Below are 19,785 nucleotides of genomic sequence, written 5' to 3'. Positions count from 1 at the left end.
GGTTTATTGAAGTAGGTGACAGCGCATGGACTTGTTTTGTGTATGTTTTGGTAACGTAACCTAGTAAGAGATTAAATCTAACTAAGAATAAAAGTACAAAAAACAGCAAGAAACATAAAGAATAGAATAGAAAAAAATGCTATAAAAATATGTACAATATATCAGAATTTAAATGAAAGAGCTGTGCAGTTTTTTTTAGAAGTAGTAGTTTTGTGCACAGAGATAGCGACCCAAAGATGTGCGTTAATGTCACGCACATAGAGGGATGTTAACGTAGCGTGTTGGGTCTCTGGGAGGGCATGAGAGTCCCGGGCCTTGTTGTTGATGATGATGAGGAAGAAGAGGATGTCTTTGTGGTGTGACGTTTCGGTCCTGAGAGACTGCGGCCTCCTGCCAGAGAGGAGCGGCTGCATTTTGTTTGCAGTACATCTTACAAAGACGTTTGCATAGGTGTGTCTGATTGTGATGAATCTATCAGGGAAATTACCTCTCTCTCTCTCTCTCTCTCTCTCTCTCTCTCCGCGAGCAGCGAGAGCGCGGGGAATGCCCATAATCCAAGTATAGCAGAGCCGGATAATCCCTTAGAGCCCAACAAACAGGAACATGAATATTTCACAACTGCGTTCACGTTTGTGTTTGATGCAGGAAGAGGCCGAATGAATCTCACTGGTTGAGTTCAACAGCGGTGGATGGAGCCAAAATGCCACTTTAACCACAGGCTGGTGCAGTGAAATGTCACATGGCTGTGGGGGAAGATTAATGCAGAACAAAGTCCAGGTTCAATCACGAGCTAATTCATCAAGTATAACCAATGTAAAAGTACCACATAAATACACAATACCAAACCAAACAAGAGAGGAAGCACACAAATAAAAAAGAGGAAACGTCTACTTATGAATATGTATATATCACAATATAAAAACAGATTACTGTAGTAGATAAATAAAGCGAGTTGTGACGTTAGAAGACGGGAAGTCTAGAGCTCTGCTAGCGTCTCTGTGGGTCTTCGAGCTAAATGCTAACTTTAGCATGCTCACAATGGCCGTGGTGATGATGTTTAGATAGCAGGTAGAGGATGAGCTGCATGTTTTTTGGGGATTTTTTTTTCCAAATCGAGGGTCAAAGGACGGCGTCCGCTGTACAGACTGTAAAGCCCCGAGAGGCGAACGTGTGGAAATGTGCTGTGTAAGCAATAGTGACATGCTAGCATGCCAACGTTTGCAAATTGAGATAGAAATAGAGATAATGGGGACATGTGTTGGAATAAAAACCAGTGGATTCCCATGACAAGCAGGAATATTGTTAGCGAATTCATGACCAATATTTACAAAAAATTCATTACATTTCTGAGCTTTATCAAATGGCTTGTCAAGAGCTCGTAAGATCTGTCAGCTGTAACGGAGCAGAAATAAGAGGAAAAGCCAAATAATGTCTCAACTTTCTATTCATCTGTCTATCTCGCTGTCTTCAGCCACAGATCTCCTCATTAATAAAACAAAACATGACATGTCGAGTATCCCGTCTGCTTCGAAACCTGAGAGGGAGGTTTTCTATCGAAGACACGGTGACGTGAGCTTAATGGAAACAAAGGGAAATCCTACACCTGAGTCAGAACCTGAACCTGAACCTGAGTGAGGTGACAGGAAGAAAGCTCACTGGTGTTGATCACTAAATAGAAACTGTTTAAGGAAGCCCACTTACAAGCCTTTGGTTTTGGCTCACGTTCAATTCTGACATGCAGTTGGTTTGAACTCAGGGTTGTTGTTGTCACCGTCAGGCCTTAGTGTGCTTCAAACTTTCCCCAATAGACAGTCCAACAGTATCACAGGTGTAATCAGGTCACAAAGTAGGCGGGGTTTGAGTTTTTCTCTCAGGCTCTCTTTTGTCATTTTGAATTGACTGCTTCTTCTTCCTCAACAGTGGTTTGAAAATCAACAGACCTTTCTGAAGGTGAAAGTATCAATCATTGAGATCTATTCTGCACCTACACTGATAGCCTTTGCTTTAAATTCTTACAGTTAAATACCACAAAATGCCCATTAAACCTACCATGAAACATGACAAAAGAGTTTCCCAAATGGCCTCATCTTAATTATCAACACTGACAATTGGAATATATTTAAATATCCTGACCAGTTTAAAGCCTCAAAGCATTTTTACAGCATCAAATAACTAATTAAAACCAAGCTTATCAGAAAAATACACACTTGAATGTACATCAGCGTGGTGAGAACTACCTACAATAACAGAAGTATTTTTGGGCAAAACTATATTTGACGTGTACTTAGATTTTTTTTGTGTAGTGGAGTATTTTCACAGTGTGGTATTGGTACTTTTAATAAGTAAGTAAATGAATACATAAATAAATAGATAAATAAATAATATTGATCAGTAAATTACCTGAATCCTTCTTTCACCGCTGCCTTTGACTTAACTGTATAAATAAAGTTATTATTATTATTATTATTATTAACTTCTACAACAGATTTACCCAGCAGAGATGGATCTGATGGTTGTTTTTATTATTCCTGACACGTTTACCTGTAAAGTTACGATTGTACTTATTGTATTTCTTTTAATAGCATAAAGGTTCTGCTGTAAGCTGTTTCTTCTGTTGATACACTTTAAATAAACCTTATCTTGACTTAATTTGACACTGGGTTCCCAGTGATTTAAGGCGGTTACACGTCCATCGCTATTCCAAAGTTGCTTATATTAATATTTGAGTGTTACTCCTCAAATAGTAGCAGAACATTTATTCATTTTAATTTCTACATGCCATAAATCAGGCGGAAGATATCTCACCTTTTTCTGTTATTAAAGCAACATGTAAACACTCCTCTACTTCATTAACATTGCAGGCTTTCCAACACGTACAAAGATGAAGAAACAGAGAACAACAACATCTCCCACACTGAGAAGAAGAAGTCCAAGAAGTAAGCTGGAGTAGTTCTTTCATCAGTCAAGGCAACATTGGGCCTTGTTTTAAATATTTGTTACAAATATGTAATCATTTGAATTGTTGTGTCTTATTTTAAAGTACTTTTGTAGAGAAGCATCTGTAAAATGTGTTTATCATATTTTACTATATTTATTTTAGGGTTCATCTGATCAAAAAGTGATTTTGTGTTTGTAAAAACCATCCATGTTCAGTTGGTTTAATATGTTTGTTTTTGTTGGCAGGAGCCAGAATTGGGCTGTTTGAGGAAGACGAGGAGGAGGAGGAGGAGGAGGAGTGAGTTCACCCTCTGTGGGAGAAAGGGATGAGGACATCCCTCACATTAAGGACATTTCTATTGAACCTTTGAGCTTTCACAGTAACAATGTGTGACGATAGAACCTGAGAAAGTTTAGCATGAAAGCACATTGTGAGCAGCAGCTCAGTTTGCAGCTTTGTTGTTATTCCGTCACCAGGTGTCTTTGTACGCTGGTGCCCCCGGTGGCAGCGAGAGAAAACGATTTGAGGACTTTATTTCCAGGAAATCACATGATCAGTTCCTGAGGATCACATCTCACTGCCTGAAGCTGTAAGTGTTCACTTGAGAAACGGAAACAGAGTCATTTGATTTATCTGAAAATATCAGAAAATCTCGATTTTGATTCTTTTAATCTGTACCTCAGACCCTAGATCAGTGATCATCAACTGACTGGAAAAACGATCTGGCACAACTTAAAATAGCATGGTAAATAAATAGCCTGGAACCAGAACAAAACAGGTCACAAATAATGTTCGCACATCAAATAAAACGTTAAGTGGGCTATAGCGAAATCAAATCACAAGGCTGAAATGGAATACTACTCACACTACTTAATCAATGGCTGAAGTTACATTTCCCCTCTGACACCAACTTTTTCACATCAGGCCTGGCCACTGTCAGACTTATGCGCAAACAGTCCTCCAAAGACTGGGTTGACAGTCGGTTCCTCTCGTGCGTTTTAATCGAGTTCATCTTGGAGAACGCAGCCTCACAGGCGTAGGTTGAACCGAACATGGTGAGCACATACATAGCCAGCGTCTTCGATGTGCCGTAGACCTCGGGACAAGATACCCAAAGCACCCAAGCAGCCTGCAGGGATGCACACGTTACTCTCTCTTGATCAGTTAAAGTTCCAGTAATAATGCCACTTGCACGGGAGTAGGCAGATTTCAATGTGGCGATTTTTCTCTGACGCGCCTCTGACTGCTCAGGATATGAAATCTTGAAATTTGAATGTTTAGTGTCGTGGTGACGGCGCAGATTGTATTCTTTTGCAACAGCAACAGTTTCGTTGCAAATTAGGCATTCTGGTGAGGCATTTCGGAAGGTTGGCATGATAAATGCGTACTTCTCAGTCCAGTCATCATTGAAGGACCTGTTTTCAATATCAACTTTGCGTTTCATAGCCTTTGAGAGCGCCATTTTACCTCTGTTAAGAGACCCTTTCCTGTCACTTCCTCGGTGTTTGTTTTTCAAGTGCTCTATAAGTAAAGTTGACTTAATTGAGTTGAGGCAAAATATCTATCACCCCTGGTGGTTGTCTGTGGTATAGGTGATAGGAGCCTGACTCGTAAAGGCCTTCAGTTTTGTAATGAAATGGAAAAAGTATAAACAATAAACATCAATCATAATGTTATACCAAAATTTGATTTTTATTGAATTTTTATTTAAGGGTCCGGCCCCCAAGGAGACTGTCTGGTAAAATTCTGGCCCTCTGACAAATATAGTTGATGACCCCTGCCCTAGATGGACTGCAGCCATGGTTCCTATACCTGTGTGGCTGTGTGGGGTTATTCTCAGACAAAGTTGGAAAAAGGCTTTTTAAAATAATCTTTCACTTCCATCCAATGATTCCCTCTGAGGCAGGCCTGCGGCTTTTCTATTGTTCCATGTGATTTGTGGTTTAGCTGCTGAATGTGAAACCTTTGACCAAAAGTATTCTTTGGTCATTAATGTTTATTATTGTGAGGCTATCATTATTTTGTTAGCTTAGCTTTCTAACTTAAATGAGTAACTAGTCAAACAACTGTTCTCTCACCAATGTTTCATATCCATGGTGTTAATCATTTTATCCATCTTTAATATTCTCTTGTATTTATTTCTCGTGGACTGTTTTTACTTACAGCCACTGTTTTCAAAACACTGAGGTCATGAGTCAAATACTCCCTAATACGAGTACAAACATTCTGAATATTCTTCCCTTATTACACATTTGATTTATTCATTTACCTGCTAAAATATATGTGAAATACAAGTCTCTACACTGTCAGGAATATAATATACATATAATAATATGTCAGGAAATCACTTTCTTCAGGAACGTTTTATAATAAAAACGGTCAAATCCACGAATATTTACTCTAAAACAACAAATAGTGTAATTTAATAATATCAGGATTTCTGCTCCTTTTCTCAGTATCTATCTATCAGTTTATCGAAGACAAAACAACCAATGGAGTGAAATAAGATCTTTATTGTGGGAAATAAATCAAATGAGAAAAAGGCCGACTACATGAATCTAAAGACCTGCTACAGGACACGACGCGGGGCGGAAGTGACTAAACAAAAAAAGAAAAGAAATAAAAGAAAAATGTGACCAAATATTTCTTTTGATGACAAACACATGTGACGTTATTGCATTCTCGACAGTTACCAAATGACAGCTTGGATACAAGCAAATGCTGATGACTTATAAACAATATAATACACGTTTCTTTTAGAGTTGCTGCACAGTTTGTTCCAGCATTAACATTGTGGTGACTGCAGGAGAGCTGCTGCCCCCTGGTGGAAAAGGAATGAAACGATACACTGAGACACGCTAACCTCCTCCTCCTCCTCCTCCTCCTCTTCGTCTTCCTCTTCCTCTTCCTCTTAAGATTTCTTGTACTCGATTCTCTCCACCTTGACGTCGTCGCCGATCAGCTGATAAACATACGTCACCACTGTGGACGCCTGGATGTCCATTAATACAAAAGAGGGGATGATGTTGCTGTAGGGAGAGAAGACAGATGTGTGTTAAGGTCGAGGCTCTTCCTCCTCCTGTCCCAGAGACGTCGCTGTTCAGTTTGATAAATGTAACTATGTGTTCTGGTGTGAGGTGCCGTCTCCCTCCTCTACCTTTCCAGTGCGCTGTAGGCTCCTGTGGCTGAGCCCGGGTTGATGTAGAACTTGTTCTCGTTCTCGAACGCCTCGAACTTGTGCGTGTGTCCGGAGATGAGGATGTCGACGTCCAGCTGTCTCTGGAGCAGCGCCAGGCTGGCCATGTCGCCCCAAGGGATCACCTGGTGGCCGTGGATGAGGCCGATCTTAAACTGGCCCACCGTCACCACCTTCTGCTCCGGGTAGTTCAGGTTCTGAGAGGAAACGGGAGTTCTTTTATTTAGAAAATGATTGTATTTATACACTTGTTCTTCATGTACAGGTTTACGGAAGAATTCATCTGTATTAAAGGATTACGTCAGTTCAGAAAAACTCTGAACAAGGAACATAAAACTCAATTAAAGAGGGAGCAATTACAATTTCATTACACGGTAATTAGTCTTTATTACCGGCAAGAGATCCCTTTTCATTTCCTTCTTGCAATTTAATATCAAGCCGCATAAATTATGTTTTTTTTTAGATCATCTGTACCCTTCGTTTAAAACCTCTTATTGAAAATTCTCTAACATGACTCATCTGATGAGGATTTTCTAGACGAATTGTGTGGTTTATAAAATGTCCAGGGTGATGTCTTAAAATGGTTTGTCTGTCCAAAACTCAAAGATCATCAGAAAAAAAGCAGGAAAATCTCCACATTCGAGAGGCTGAAAACAGCATTTTTCTGCCATTTCTGCATGAAAACTTGAAAGTTGAAAGTGATTAAAGACACCGGCTCTGTCTATTTCTAGTTGGATTCTGTGGTGCGATGAACGCGGCCGCGTTCTCTTTCGTTGTGCGTCTACAAACGCCGACCTCGTCGAAGTCCCCTCGGACGATGTGGACGTCCCCGGCGAGCGTCTTCAGGTAGTCATAGCTCTCCTTGGTGCAGAGGTTTCCCGTGCAGAGGATGTGCTGGATCTTCCCCGGGACCAACAGCTTCTTGAACTTGGCTGGCAGGGTGTTGCACCGGTGGGGGATGTGCAGGTCACCTAACACCAGGACCAACTGAAGGCATCACACACACACACACACACACACACACACACACACACACACACACACACACACACACACACACACACACACACACACACACACACACACACACACACACACACACACACACACAGAGGTTAGACACCCACCGAGGAGGCAGAGTTCAGGCCGTGAGCTGAAGCATCTGAGCGCTGAGAGAAGACAGCGGGCCGAGGACAGAGCTCTGCGGGATCCACCAGAACAGCTGTGTTCCTCGGGTTACTTCTCATCAAGTTCTCTCGTATCTTGCGTGAAACCAGCAAAACACTCTTCAGCTTAACGTCACTGCGCCTGAACAACAACAACTCCTCCAGACGAAGTCAGTCCGGCGGATTTGCAGAGATCAAACTCGGGAATAAGCAGCGCTTGTGAGTAACAACGCGACTTTATTAAGTGTCTGAATTCCAACTGGAAAGTTACTTGTTGCGTAATCAACAGAAACAAACAGCCGCCCATGGTGGGAAAATATGGATTGAACCAGAACACAGCAGGATTTCAGACACTCAATAACAGATGCAGGACATGAGAGCGGCGAGATAATGATGTCCTCACACAACACAAGGAGTCAATGAGAATCAAACGGGTTCACGCTGAACATGAAACCCATGAAGAACCGCTCCACTGGAGAGCAGAGAGGCGCTGAGGAGGCTGATCCTGGTTGCGTGTCACGAAGAAAACGACATTTTAAATATTTAATATCACACTGTAAATCAGTTTAGCTGATAGAACGGTGCAGCTGAGGGACTCATGATGTGAACTACGGATTGTTCCTCACACAAAACAATGACTAAAAGGTCTCCAGCTCATCCGTGGAAAGTGGAAAGCCTCCGTTCATGATGACTTCCTGTTTTGGAACAGATGAGTCACTAGTAAAGGACTCCCAAAGGGATCATTTTAAAGTTGTGAAACATCTTCAACAACATGAAGCCCGTCTGAGTCACAGGCTTCTTGAGATCTGACAGGAGCTTTAGCCTTCCTACTCTGACTTATTTCTAGACTTGTTGTGAGATCCGTGAGTATTTATCGTATTCAGGAGTCTAGCAGAGAGCAGCGGGCGTCATTACAGCGCCTCGGTCTGCCGGTGCAGTTTGCTGAATTAGCAGCAGAAACATCAGGAACCTCCACAGCTGTGCGATCTTAAAACCCAGGTGTTAGTGAGAGCGAGCAGAAAAACAGGGACCCAACACACAGAGCGGGGGGGAACTTACCCGGTGACCAGCCTGGTTGATTGGAGACGGGCAATGAGAGGGGGGGGGGGGGGGGGGGGGGGGGGGGGGGGTGAGACAAGGAGGAAGACAGGATGATGTGCACGGAGAGAAGGACACCAGGGCGTGATCAACGGAAAGAAAAGAACAAAAGACAAGAAAGAGGTGGGACGAGAGGGGAAAACTGAAATTAGAAATTAAAAAAGTGAATGGATCGAGTAGACAGATATTAATCATTCCAAAACATTAAAAGTTAAAACAACAATGTGTCAAATCGATTGTTAAAAGGTTGATGTTAGTGATGATGATGATGATGATGAAGCACAAATGTTTTTCACCTGACTGAGTGACAAAATCATGCAAGGAAGCAAATCAAAAGTGCTGACTGGGATTTAGTTACAATCACTGGTGAATGTAACCAAGTACATGTACGCAGGTACTGTGCTGAAGTACACATTTGAGGCTCTTGTACTGTACTTGAGTATTTATATTTATGCTACTTTATACTTCTCCTTCACTACATCTCTGAGGTACATATTGTACTTTTTAGTTTACGCTTCCGTTACTTCCTGTCCAGGTAAAACCACGTATCTTCAGATGTGTTGGTGTTGAATATTTGTGATAAACTGAAGGATGAAGTGTTTCCTTTATGTGTTAAAATCCTTCTTCTTCTTGAGCTATAAATAAACTGTGTGTACGCTGGAAACACATCTTCACAAAGCTGAAAACAGGCTGTTGTTCTTTTTAGAGACACAAACATGTGATGATCTCATAGAATAAGTAGATTAAACTAGACAACAGGATATGAAAGAGTTAAACATTAAGTTAAAACACATTAATGCAGCAGTGATATTAATGCACAACAGTAAAACACCGACAGGGGACATTTCACTGCAATAACAATACTTCTACGGTATATTTTAATGATAAGACTTGCATATTATTTATTCAGTACGGTTCTGGATGCAGGACTTTTACTAGTAGTGGTGTATCTGCAGTGTGGTATTAGTACTTCTGTTGTATTAAACCAACCACATAGACACAAACTGAACTACTGGTATATTCTGTATATCTGCCTCTTGGAACTACAGATGAGAAATAGCCTCTTGGCTATAACTCTGGCGCAGGAATGTTTTTATTGATGTTCACTGTCCCATATCAAAGAAACCAATAAATAAAAAACATTTTTACAATTATCTTGCACCTAACCATTGTACCTCAATCGGATAAATATAGACGAATGAATGAAATAACTAATACATAACGTGCAACGTTAGTTTTAACACGAATGTAAAAGCTGTTTGTTTTATTTGTTGGCTGAGCTGTTCGGTAACAGTTCTAGTTAAATCACATTATTGCTGCACATGAAAGTGCCTCATTTCATAAAGTTAGCTGTTAGCATGTTAGCCCAGATAGCATAGAAGAAAAAGTAAAAAAATCTCGTGATATCAACTAAACAGACAACAAGCCTGGTGGACGAACACACGTGACGACCTTAAGAGGCCACCGAGCGAATGGAAAGAGTGACTTTAAAGAGTGCTTTTGCAGCTTTGTTGTGCTGAATTTATTTTGTGGGTCTAAACTGCTCAGCTGTCACGTGATCGCTGATTCCATCAAAAAAATTACATTTTGACTGTGTGGACGACACTTAAAACCATGACGTCACCCTCCTTGCGTCGACAACCGTTCGTGGGAAACACTGAGCGACAAAAGTGCTCGAAATGTGGAGAAAATTGTGGCCTTTTTCGCCATTTTTCATACTCACCATCTTCTATTTAGCCGTTTCTTGCTAACGTCAAGTTGAGGAAGCGCCTACGCACGTACAGTGTCAAGCCAGTCAGCCAATCAGAGAAGAGAATGACAGCGGATGCGACAAAGTAGATAAAATACTTCCTTTTTGTCCTTTCAAAATAAAACAGGTGACATTGAAGGTAATGTAAATGGGGCGGGGGCATAAATAATTGTAATCCATTCTGAAAGACACATTTTAAGGCTAACATTTTGTTTTAATCTTAAAAAAATGGGCTACTTAAAACTTGCACATTTCATAACTCAAACTATCACTATTTGGTTTTGTTTGGTTAAATATTTGCATTACTGTTTAGTTAGTTAATTTAATATTATTCTATTTCATTTTATATATTATTAATATGAATTAATATATAATTAATATTAAATTATTAATATCGTGTGCATTTGTATATTTAATATTTCTTACTCTGTTACTTTGATTACTTTACCTGCAGCATCATGCTGCTGTACTTTTTTACTCCACTACATCTCAGAGGTAAATATTGTACTTTTGTTATGTACCGCATAAATAAGTGCGACGAAAGCAGGACTTTTATTTTGAAATTAGTGCTACGCCCCGGAAGTAGGTAACGTATGTTACCTTGACGTGCGTCAGTATAAGCGACGTGAGTAGCAGTGGTTCGCAGAACATTCGAGAGGTAAGATGTGAAATTATTTCATCACATTTTCTTCTGACGCGTGGATTTCACGTCGACGATCATCGTAATTCCACTGCGATAATGTAGCTAGCTAAACCAGCGCTGACAGTGTTAGTCGACCAGGTATTATCTTCACCCAACCCGCGTTGTCAGCGTTAAGTTAACGTTAGCCGTGGGACGTCAGTAAATGGGCTCCGGCTATTTCCTGGAGCTCTAAGGCTGTGAGCCCCCGTTTACATAACGGACGAATGACGGAGCTGTATTTAGACGTAGGGTGTCCTCGTATCACCTTGAGGATACATATACATTTATGAAGTGTATATATACATACGTGTGTTATAATTTGGCGATAATACACGTTAGCCGAGTGTCGTTAACGTCACGTTACCACGTGACATAACGGAATCTTTGAGAATCGTCCTGACTTTTGTTCTCTTCGTTCTTTACAATAGTCGCGCGGTAACCACGTGGCTGTTGAAGCTATACCCACCCAAATGCTCGACGACACCTTGATGATGTTGGCGTTTTTCTAGTCCGCAGTGAGTGTGTGTGTGTGCGGGGGGGCTAACAATACGCCTCTTTCTCCCAAAAAGGTCCCCCTAAACCACGAGGACGTTCCAGATAACCCCCCCCCCTACTGCCTCTGAGTCTGGCGCCTGCACCGTTTGGTCGCTTTCGGCTGTTTGACTGCGCATCTTCATTAAGAACCCAATCAATACAACACCAGCACCAGCCATCGACCACCGTTCACTGCGGCTCTTGGACGATCAGCGTTGTGTTTATGTCTTTGTTTTGCGAAAACGGTAAGTTGTAAAACAAGAATATGTGTCCTTTTTGTTAAATGTCTGACGAGATGTGAGATTTATATCTATATTTTCAGCTTTTATAATTGTGCAATATGACGTGTTTTCTGTATCCACTGTATCAAAATGGCGTCTCCCAGTCCCCCTCACTCGTGTGTGTGTGTGTGCAGTGACTGTATCTATGACGCACTCTGCACCAAGCAGCTAAGCTAAGTTAGCTTCCGTCTGAAATAGCCTCGAACTTTTGCCCTTCTTGAAAAAGCACCGACTCCGGACATCAGCTGTGTCACTGTCACACCGGCCGTGAGTCATTTTAATGTGGGATCTCCTTGACACGGCTCGGGGAACTACAGACTAGCGGGTGTTAAAGCCGTCAGCAGGGGGAGCAGAGTTGTTTTCCAGCTGCTAGGCCTCCTGTTTTTGACCTAATAACAAGAGAAGGCCTTATGTGACTAAAGCCAGAGGCCCTGTGTAAGACGAAAGGCTTTCACTCAGATATGCGTGTACCTATATGGCCTCAAAAGCATCCATTTTAGTGCGGGGGGGGGGGGGGTTATTTCTCTATGGACTAAACTGTCAAGTCTGCTCACTGTTGGATCACATGGATATTTGCCGGATTTGATTTTGTCAGCAGTATTTTTCTGAGTTGCGGAAAGGCTTTTCATACGTGTAATCTATCTGGCATTGCAGGTATTAATGGTCAAAGACTTATTTATATAAGGGACTCTGTAAATGTCCAGCTGTCTCAGAGTCTCTGGTCCTCTATGGCCTGACATACCTGTGTCAGTACTGGTCTGGTTAAAGAGTGGCAGTCGCTCCAGAATGATCCTGCACCAAAGGAATGTGGTTGCGCTATATGGACCGTGAGCTACCGTACATTACAGACTGGATTGTTTGGTTGGGCTTGTGATTGTTTAGGCTGTCGGGTAACATAAGAGACTCTTTACCACAAGCTCCCAGAGCCTTAATTGACATTTTTAAATTACTTATTTAGTCTAAAACCCAGAATCTTTAGTTTGCCTTCATACAAAATTAATCAGCCATTAAATATTTACATTGAGCCAGAACACAAGCTCAGAACTGGTTTTTATTTTATTTTTATGGGCCATTTTGACATCATATCATAACATACGGTACAAGGAAAACACTGAGGTCAAGGTGTACAATTAAAAAGAACTGAAACATTTGTAATGCAGCTAGTAAAGTGTTTTACAAAGAGCTTTACATGGTTGAACCAGCATCCAAACGTTTCAATGAAATGAAAACTGACAATTAAAACGAGTCTCTATTCAGTCAAGCTGCCTCGAACACACATGAAGTTACCGTTTGTTTAGTTTGATATTAAATATTAATGGATTTTTGTCGCTCTCTTCTTTCAGAGCTGTTGCGCAGCCGTTGGAACCTGTGTGGTGGAAATCTAGCCTTCAAGCAAGGAGCCTGCGGCCACAGCGGCACAGCGTTTTTCATGTCAGAGACAGAGCGCGCTTGCAGTCGTTTATGTCATCCCCTCTTTTCCAGACAGAAGATCCCGAAAAATCCCCAACCAAGATCCTTTTATCTTACTGATAGTGCTGACACTCAGCCAAAATGTCTGTCAACGTCAACCGCAGCGTGTCAGACCAGTTCTATCGCTACAAGATGCCCCGTCTGATAGCCAAGGTGGGTTTGGACACGTTGACAGTTGTGCTTATTTGAAACGTTATTACAGAAATGGAGAGAATGTCGGCTTCATCGCGTGGACTCGAATCAAACCGGAGTGGCCTGAGATGACTTGTGTGTTCTCATAGTTCTGGTTGTCGACGGTCTCGTGTGTGTTTCTCTTGCAGGTGGAAGGCAAAGGGAATGGAATCAAGACGGTCATTGTCAACATGGTTGATGTTGCAAAGGCGCTGAACAGGCCTCCAACATGTACGTAGTAACGCACCAGCTCGTCTGTTCCCCCTTCACTGTTAAAACGAGTCCATCTGTACCCAGAGATTCAACCCAACACCACAACTCATTTAGACATTTAAAGCTGCCGATTAACTCCTTTTCCTGCTGCGTTCCTGTTTTGGAGCTTGACTTTTATATTTCTCAATCCTTTTTTATTTTTATTTTATTTATTTATTTATTTATTTTTTTTTTCTCGCTTCTGAATTTACTTTTCAACCAAACAAGGTGTGGGCATTAGTTTAAATAACTTTAAATTAAATGGGTGTAACAGAACAAGTTCCCCTTAACAAACTAACAAGGCTACAGAACAAGTTCTACTGCTGGTCTCTACCGCTCAATTTACATGTCTGGCCTTCTATAGAGGCAGGCTGTTGATAAAAGGTTAATGTTTAGGAATATAAGATTGATCTGTTTAATCTTGGGAATGAATAATGAATACAGTAAAGTTAGCTGAGTGAATACTGAAGTAGGTAAGGAATAGGAAACAGGTTTTTTGGAGGCCAACGCCCAAAATAACTACAATTAATCGACAAGAACATTTTATAAAATCCATATACAAACCTTGAAATTCAACTGCTTTTTCCATGTGTCCACTCATGTTAATGTACATTTACGTTATAATAAATAAAAATGTACAATTATTGAGTAGTTTAAACTAGCTTTACCTTTTTTAGAACGTTCTGACTCCACGTCTTCTCCACAGACCCGACCAAGTTTTTTGGTTGTGAACTCGGTGCTCAGACCCAGTTTGATAGCAAAAACGACCGTTACATCGTCAACGGATCCCACGAGGCGAACAAGCTGCAGGACATGCTTGATGGGTTCATCAGGAAATTTGTGCTGTGTCCCGAGTGTGACAACCCTGAAACTGATCTGGTAAATATTCCCCAGCGAGACTCGACCGTGTAGCTTTAAACCCGTTTCCTTTAAAGAGCTGATCGGATTGTATTTGTCTTTCTTCCAGCATATCAATCCCAAGAAACAAACCATTGGCAACTCCTGTAAGGCCTGTGGATACCGCGGCATGCTGGACACCAGACACAAACTCTGCACCTTCATCCTCAAAAACCCACCCGGTGAGGCTTGGCGCTCTTCTTCCGGCTATCAGCCGAGTTGAACGTGGTGGCAGACTTTTTGATGATCACTGTTATGCTTCTCCATTAACAGAGAGCACTGAAGGTGGATCCGCATCTGTAAAGAAAGAGAAGGAGAAGAAGAACCGCAAGAAGGACAACAAGGAGAACGGCTCCGGCAGCGGAGAGGCTGGAAGCCAAGAGAACTTTGACGCTCCCAAAGCTGTGGTGGGTTTCTAGTGCGTCTACTGGTGGGTTTCTGGTCTCTACTGGTGGGTTTCTGGTCTCTACTGGTGGGTTTCTGGTCTCTACTGGTGGGTTTCTAGTGCGTCTACTGGTGGGTTTCTAGTCTCTACTGGTGGGGTTCTAGTGGTTCTACTGGTGGGTTTCTAGTGGTTCTACTGGTGGGTTTCTAGTGTCTACTGGTGGGTTTCTAGTGGTTCTACTGGTGGGTTTCTAGTGGTTCTACTGGTGGGTTTCTAGTGGTTCTACTGGTGGGTTTCTAGTGGTTCTACTGGTGGGGTTCTAGTGTCTACTGGTGGGGTTCTAGTGGTTCTACTGGTGGGGTTCTAGTGTACTGGTGGGGTTTCTAGTGGTTCTACTGGTGGGTTTCTAGTGTCTACTGGTGGGTTTCTAGTGTCTACTGGTGGGTTTCTAGTGGTTCTACTGGTGGGTTTCTAGTCTCTACTGGTGGGTTTCTAGTGTCTCTACTGGTGGGTTTCTAGTGTCTCTACTGGTGGGTTTCTGGTCTCTACTGGTGGGTTTCTAGTGTCTACTGGTGGGTTTCTAGTGTCTCTACTGGTGGGTTTCTACTGGTGGGTTTCTAGTGTCTCTACTGGTGGGTTTCTGGTCTCTACTGGTGGGTTTGGTGTGTGTGTCTACTGGTGGGTTTCTGGTCTCTGCTGGTGGGTTTCTAGTGTCTCTACTGGTGGGTTTCTGGTCTCTGCTGGTGGGTTTCTAGTGTCTCTACTGGTGGGTTTCTGGTCTCTGCTGGTGGGTTTCTGGTCTCTGCTGGTGGGTTTCTAGTGTCTCTACTGGTGGGTTTGGTGTGTCTCTACTGGTGGGTTTCTGGTCTCTACTGGTGGGTTTCTGGTCTCTACTGGTGGGAGGGCTTGTGAGCAGCTTATCAGCAGCAGACACACGGCTCTGTTATCTACTCACTGTTAGAACTTTGATAAGCTGTTTGTGGTCGCTGAGGTCAACGGCCTCCTGAGCAGCTGACTGTTCACTGTCTAAACAAAGACCAGCGACGTCAAAGAGACCTCCTGTCACACAGTCCAGTGCGGCTTCTGATCCATATTTATTCTGCTTGGTTATGTTTTATACATTTATTAGTAGGTTCTCATACAGCTGCTTAGGTTTAAACACTTAAAATGTGAACGGTTGTAACTTGTCCAAAGCTTTGAAAAACAAGGACTTGTTTGAGTCTGAGGCGTCGTCTCCGTCTTTCACTGAATCCTTCTGTCTGACCTCCTGTGTTGTCAGGACGGAGATGACGACGATGAGGACTGGGCGGAGGAGACTACGGAGGAGGCGCAGAGGAGGCGAATGGAGGAGATCAGCGACCACGCCAAGAACCTCACGCTCAGCGAGGACCTGGAGAAACCTCTGGAGGAGAGGGTCAACCTGTTCTACAACTTTGTGAAAGTAAGACGGCTTTTCTTTAGCTTCCTTTATGATGATGGAGACCTAACCGGAACCCTTTACGTCTCGTGTCCACTCCTTTAACTTTACTGTCTCCCTCTGCAGCATAAGAAGGAGAGCGGGACCATCGACGGGGCCGACAAGGAGATCTTGGCGGAGGCGGAGCGTCTGGATGTGAAGGCCATGGGCCCCCTCATCCTCAGCGAGCTGCTCTTCAACGAGAACATCCGAGACCAGGTCAAGAAGTACAAACGCCACTTCCTGCGGGTCAGTTGAGTCATTAAAACAGAACATTCGTCAACTTTTAAATCTCGTTTGTCTTTTGACTGATCGTTCTTCTTCTTGTCCTCAGTTCTGCCACAACAACAAGAAGGCCCAGAAGTATCTGCTGGGAGGCTTCGAGTGTGTGGTGAAGCTGCATCAGGTCCAGCTGCTGGCTCGAGTTCCCATCATCCTCAAAGACTTCTACGACGCAGACCTGCTGGAGGAAGACGTCATATTCGCCTGGGCAGAGAAGGTGGGTCAGATAACTGATCGCCTTCATCAAATGAAACGGTCTTTAATGTGGATTAGTTTAGATTATCAGGAGTTAATTGTTATTGTTTTTGACTGTTCTCCTCCAGGTCTCTAAGAAGTACGTCTCTAAGGAACTCGCCAAAGAGATCCACGCTAAGGCGGCTCCGTTTGTGAAGTGGCTGAAGGAGGCCGAGGAGGAGAGCGGAGGCAGCGAGGAGGAGGAGGTGGAGGAAGAGGACGAGAACGTGGAGGTAGGTCTACTGTAGTCCAATGTGAACATTAAACCCTGCTCTTTGTCCTCAGGTGGTCTACTGTAGTCCAATGTGAACATTAAACCCTGCTCTTTGTCCTCAGGTGGTCTACTGTAGTCCAATGTGAACATTAAACCCTGCTATGTGTCCTCAGGTAGTCTACTGTAGTCCAATGTGAACATTAAACCCTGCTCTTTGTCCTAAGGTGGTCTACTGTAATCCAATGTGAACATTAAACCCTGCTCTTTGTCCTCAGGTGGTCTACTGTAGTCCAATGTGAACATTAAGCCCTGCTCTTTGTCCTCAGGTGGTGTACTGTAGTCCGTTGTGAATATTAAACCCTGTTCTTTGTCCTCAGGTGGTCTACTGTAGTCCGTTGTGAATATTAAACCCTGCTCTTTGTCCTCAGGTGGTGTACTCGCCCTCTGCCCGAGAGCTCAAAGTTGAGACTGTGAAACCTGACACGCCTGAAAAGGAAGAGGACGACATTGACATCGATGCGATCTGAGCGGCTCTGATGATGCTTTGACTCTGGATGCTCTGTACCTGTAACACCTAACTGGCTGGCCTCTCCCTCCTTTACTCCCCCCTCTGCTTTGTGGCATGACTTAACATAGCGCTTTACTTGCTGCACATTAACTCTGTAATTTTGAGATGTATTCTGTTGATGACATGAAGTCGCTTTGGGGATTTTAATCATGGGTGTTTGGGGATCATTTTGACTGCACATGTTTCTTTTTCTTGGTCCCTGTATTTTTCCAGTCAATAAATAAATAAATAAAGAATGAATGTTTTGCTATCCACTACACTGTTTTTATTAATGTGTGTACAGTCATGGAACATTCAGGAGCAACTGTTCGTATTCACTCATTTGAAAGCAAAAAACACCACAAAGTCCGTAGTTCTGTAAAAACTCTCTGAATATTTGAGTTTAAGATTATTGTCGACATGAGACCTTGTGATCGGCTCTTTACTGAAAGTTAAAAACTTGACGTTTAATCGTAAAATGAGAATATTAACTTAACTGCAGCCGTATTCCAAATATGTAGAAATTGACGGTATATAAATATATTTCACTTAAACCGGAGACGAGAGAGAGCCCACATGTGAGTCATACATGAAAATGTCAGTTTATTATATTTTAACTATATTTATAGTACAGCTCTATAATTTACATGATTTTAAAGTAGATTACATTTGATATCAAAGTGATAAATGGTGAATATTTAATTTATTGTGCCAAAGCTTCACACGTAACTCCAACAGGAGACGATCCATTTACACTGAAATGTGACGCATGAATAGAGAAAATTGGGATTTTAGGAGGAACTGAGTAATTTGTGAATGAATATGGACTTAAATCCTTTTTTTTTTAGGATTGAATCCATAATATCGGCTCTAAATCTTAAACCAACTTGTCCAAAAGTCACATTTTAAAACTTTATTTGTAAGTTTCATGGTCTTGTTGTTCTGCGTTTCCTTTTTAATATCTGAATTTGTGCCAAACTATTTCGGTGTGAAGCTAGATAAATACATAAATCCCCTCGGAGACGTTTCCTCCCGGATGATGACGCTCCTCTCGGTACTTTCTGCTCCAATGAGACCGGAGCTTTCAGCCGGTTTCCTCACTTCCTCCAACCGTTCAGCTGGACTCACTCATGCTGCGTTCACGTGCTGTCGGAAATACAGAACATCACCGTTCAACGCAATTGAGTACTTCGACATAGTAATTGACTTGTATATTATAACTAAATATGAATCGATAAAATATGAATTGATGATCAGTGGTGGATACTATACTACTAAACTACACAGTATTATACTTCTAAAAGTGGCGCCACTTCTACAACATTCAAATGTTCTTACATTAGTAATAGTAATAATATTCTAAAACAAAATAACACATTAGAAGTACTCATTGTGCATATTGGGTACTTTTGCTTAATTAACATTTTGAATTCAAGACTTTCACTTGTAATGGAGTTTTTTGAGACCGTGGTATTTCTAAGTAAAAAATCTTTAAAAACTATTCAGATCTTTTACTTATGTAATACTAGCAATAACAAAGTAGAAGTAAAAGTTCTGCATTCATACTCTTACTTAAGTAAAAGTACAGAAGGTAAAATAAAAGAAGAATAAATAGAACTTTACTAATCTCGAAGGAAATTGTTGTACCACAGATTAATAAAAAAGGAATAAGAAAATAAACATAAGAATAAAAGAAAATTAAGAGTAAAAATATAAAGAAATATAAACAATAGAAACATCCGTGCCCAATAGAATATCAATAAAATTTAGATAAATGTAGTAGTAGCATAAGATTATAGCCTACTTAAAAAATACCAGAGGTAAACATGCTAATTATACCAAATAATATATATTATTATTGGATTATAATTATTGATCTATTAATGTCTTCATCACTTTTATGTTGCAGCTGGTAGAGGTGGGGCTAATTTAAATTACTTTTTACACTGCTAGGCATCTTAATATTTAATAATATATATATATATAAATTAAATTATATCTAATTATATATATATTATATTAACAATATATTATATTGTAAATTATATATACGTATATATTATATATGTATATAATATATATTATACATATCATATATTATATACATTATATATTATATATATATATATATATATATATATATATATATATATATATAATGTATTAGCTGATTCTATTTTTTTTAAATAATAATCTAAATCTGCAAATATCAAATACATTAAATGGAGGAAA

General features: G+C 41.3%; 2 protein-coding genes across 3 annotated transcripts; one reads left to right on the top strand and one right to left on the bottom strand.

Annotated features, from left to right (window-relative positions):
* Window positions 1-5,431: 5,431 nt before the first annotated feature.
* vps29 (VPS29 retromer complex component) lies at window positions 5,432-10,209 on the bottom strand. 2 transcript variants are annotated; one of them, XM_068717871.1, is made up of 4 exons: window positions 10,122-10,209; window positions 6,930-7,121; window positions 6,096-6,331; window positions 5,432-5,967 (listed from the first exon to the last, which is right to left on the bottom strand). In XM_068717871.1, the coding sequence occupies exons 1-4, from the start codon at window positions 10,122-10,124 to the stop codon at window positions 5,850-5,852; spliced, it is 549 nt and encodes a 182-aa protein (XP_068573972.1). In that variant the 5' UTR covers window positions 10,125-10,209; the 3' UTR covers window positions 5,432-5,849. The 2 variants fall into 2 exon arrangements, with proteins under 2 accessions (XP_068573972.1, XP_068573970.1); XM_068717869.1 differs by lacking the exon at window positions 10,122-10,209 and adding an exon at window positions 8,360-9,171.
* A 520-nt stretch (window positions 10,210-10,729) lies between these two features.
* eif5 (eukaryotic translation initiation factor 5) lies at window positions 10,730-17,828 on the top strand. The gene is made up of 12 exons (XM_068717696.1): window positions 10,730-10,806; window positions 11,400-11,609; window positions 12,989-13,268; window positions 13,436-13,517; window positions 14,245-14,417; window positions 14,506-14,617; window positions 14,709-14,842; window positions 16,100-16,261; window positions 16,364-16,525; window positions 16,611-16,775; window positions 16,882-17,025; window positions 17,435-17,828. The coding sequence occupies exons 3-12, from the start codon at window positions 13,197-13,199 to the stop codon at window positions 17,531-17,533; spliced, it is 1,305 nt and encodes a 434-aa protein (XP_068573797.1). The 5' UTR covers window positions 10,730-10,806; window positions 11,400-11,609; window positions 12,989-13,196; the 3' UTR covers window positions 17,534-17,828.
* Window positions 17,829-19,785: the final 1,957 nt, after the last annotated feature.

Source organism: Cebidichthys violaceus, unplaced genomic scaffold, assembly GCF_023349555.1.
Source record: "Cebidichthys violaceus isolate CVI_PGR_0920_01 unplaced genomic scaffold, fCebVio1.0.p SCAF_22, whole genome shotgun sequence".
Lineage (NCBI taxonomy): Eukaryota > Metazoa > Chordata > Actinopteri > Perciformes > Stichaeidae > Cebidichthys > Cebidichthys violaceus.
Note: the sequence above shows the minus strand (reverse complement) of the source record. Positions and strands in the feature narration are given on the sequence as shown.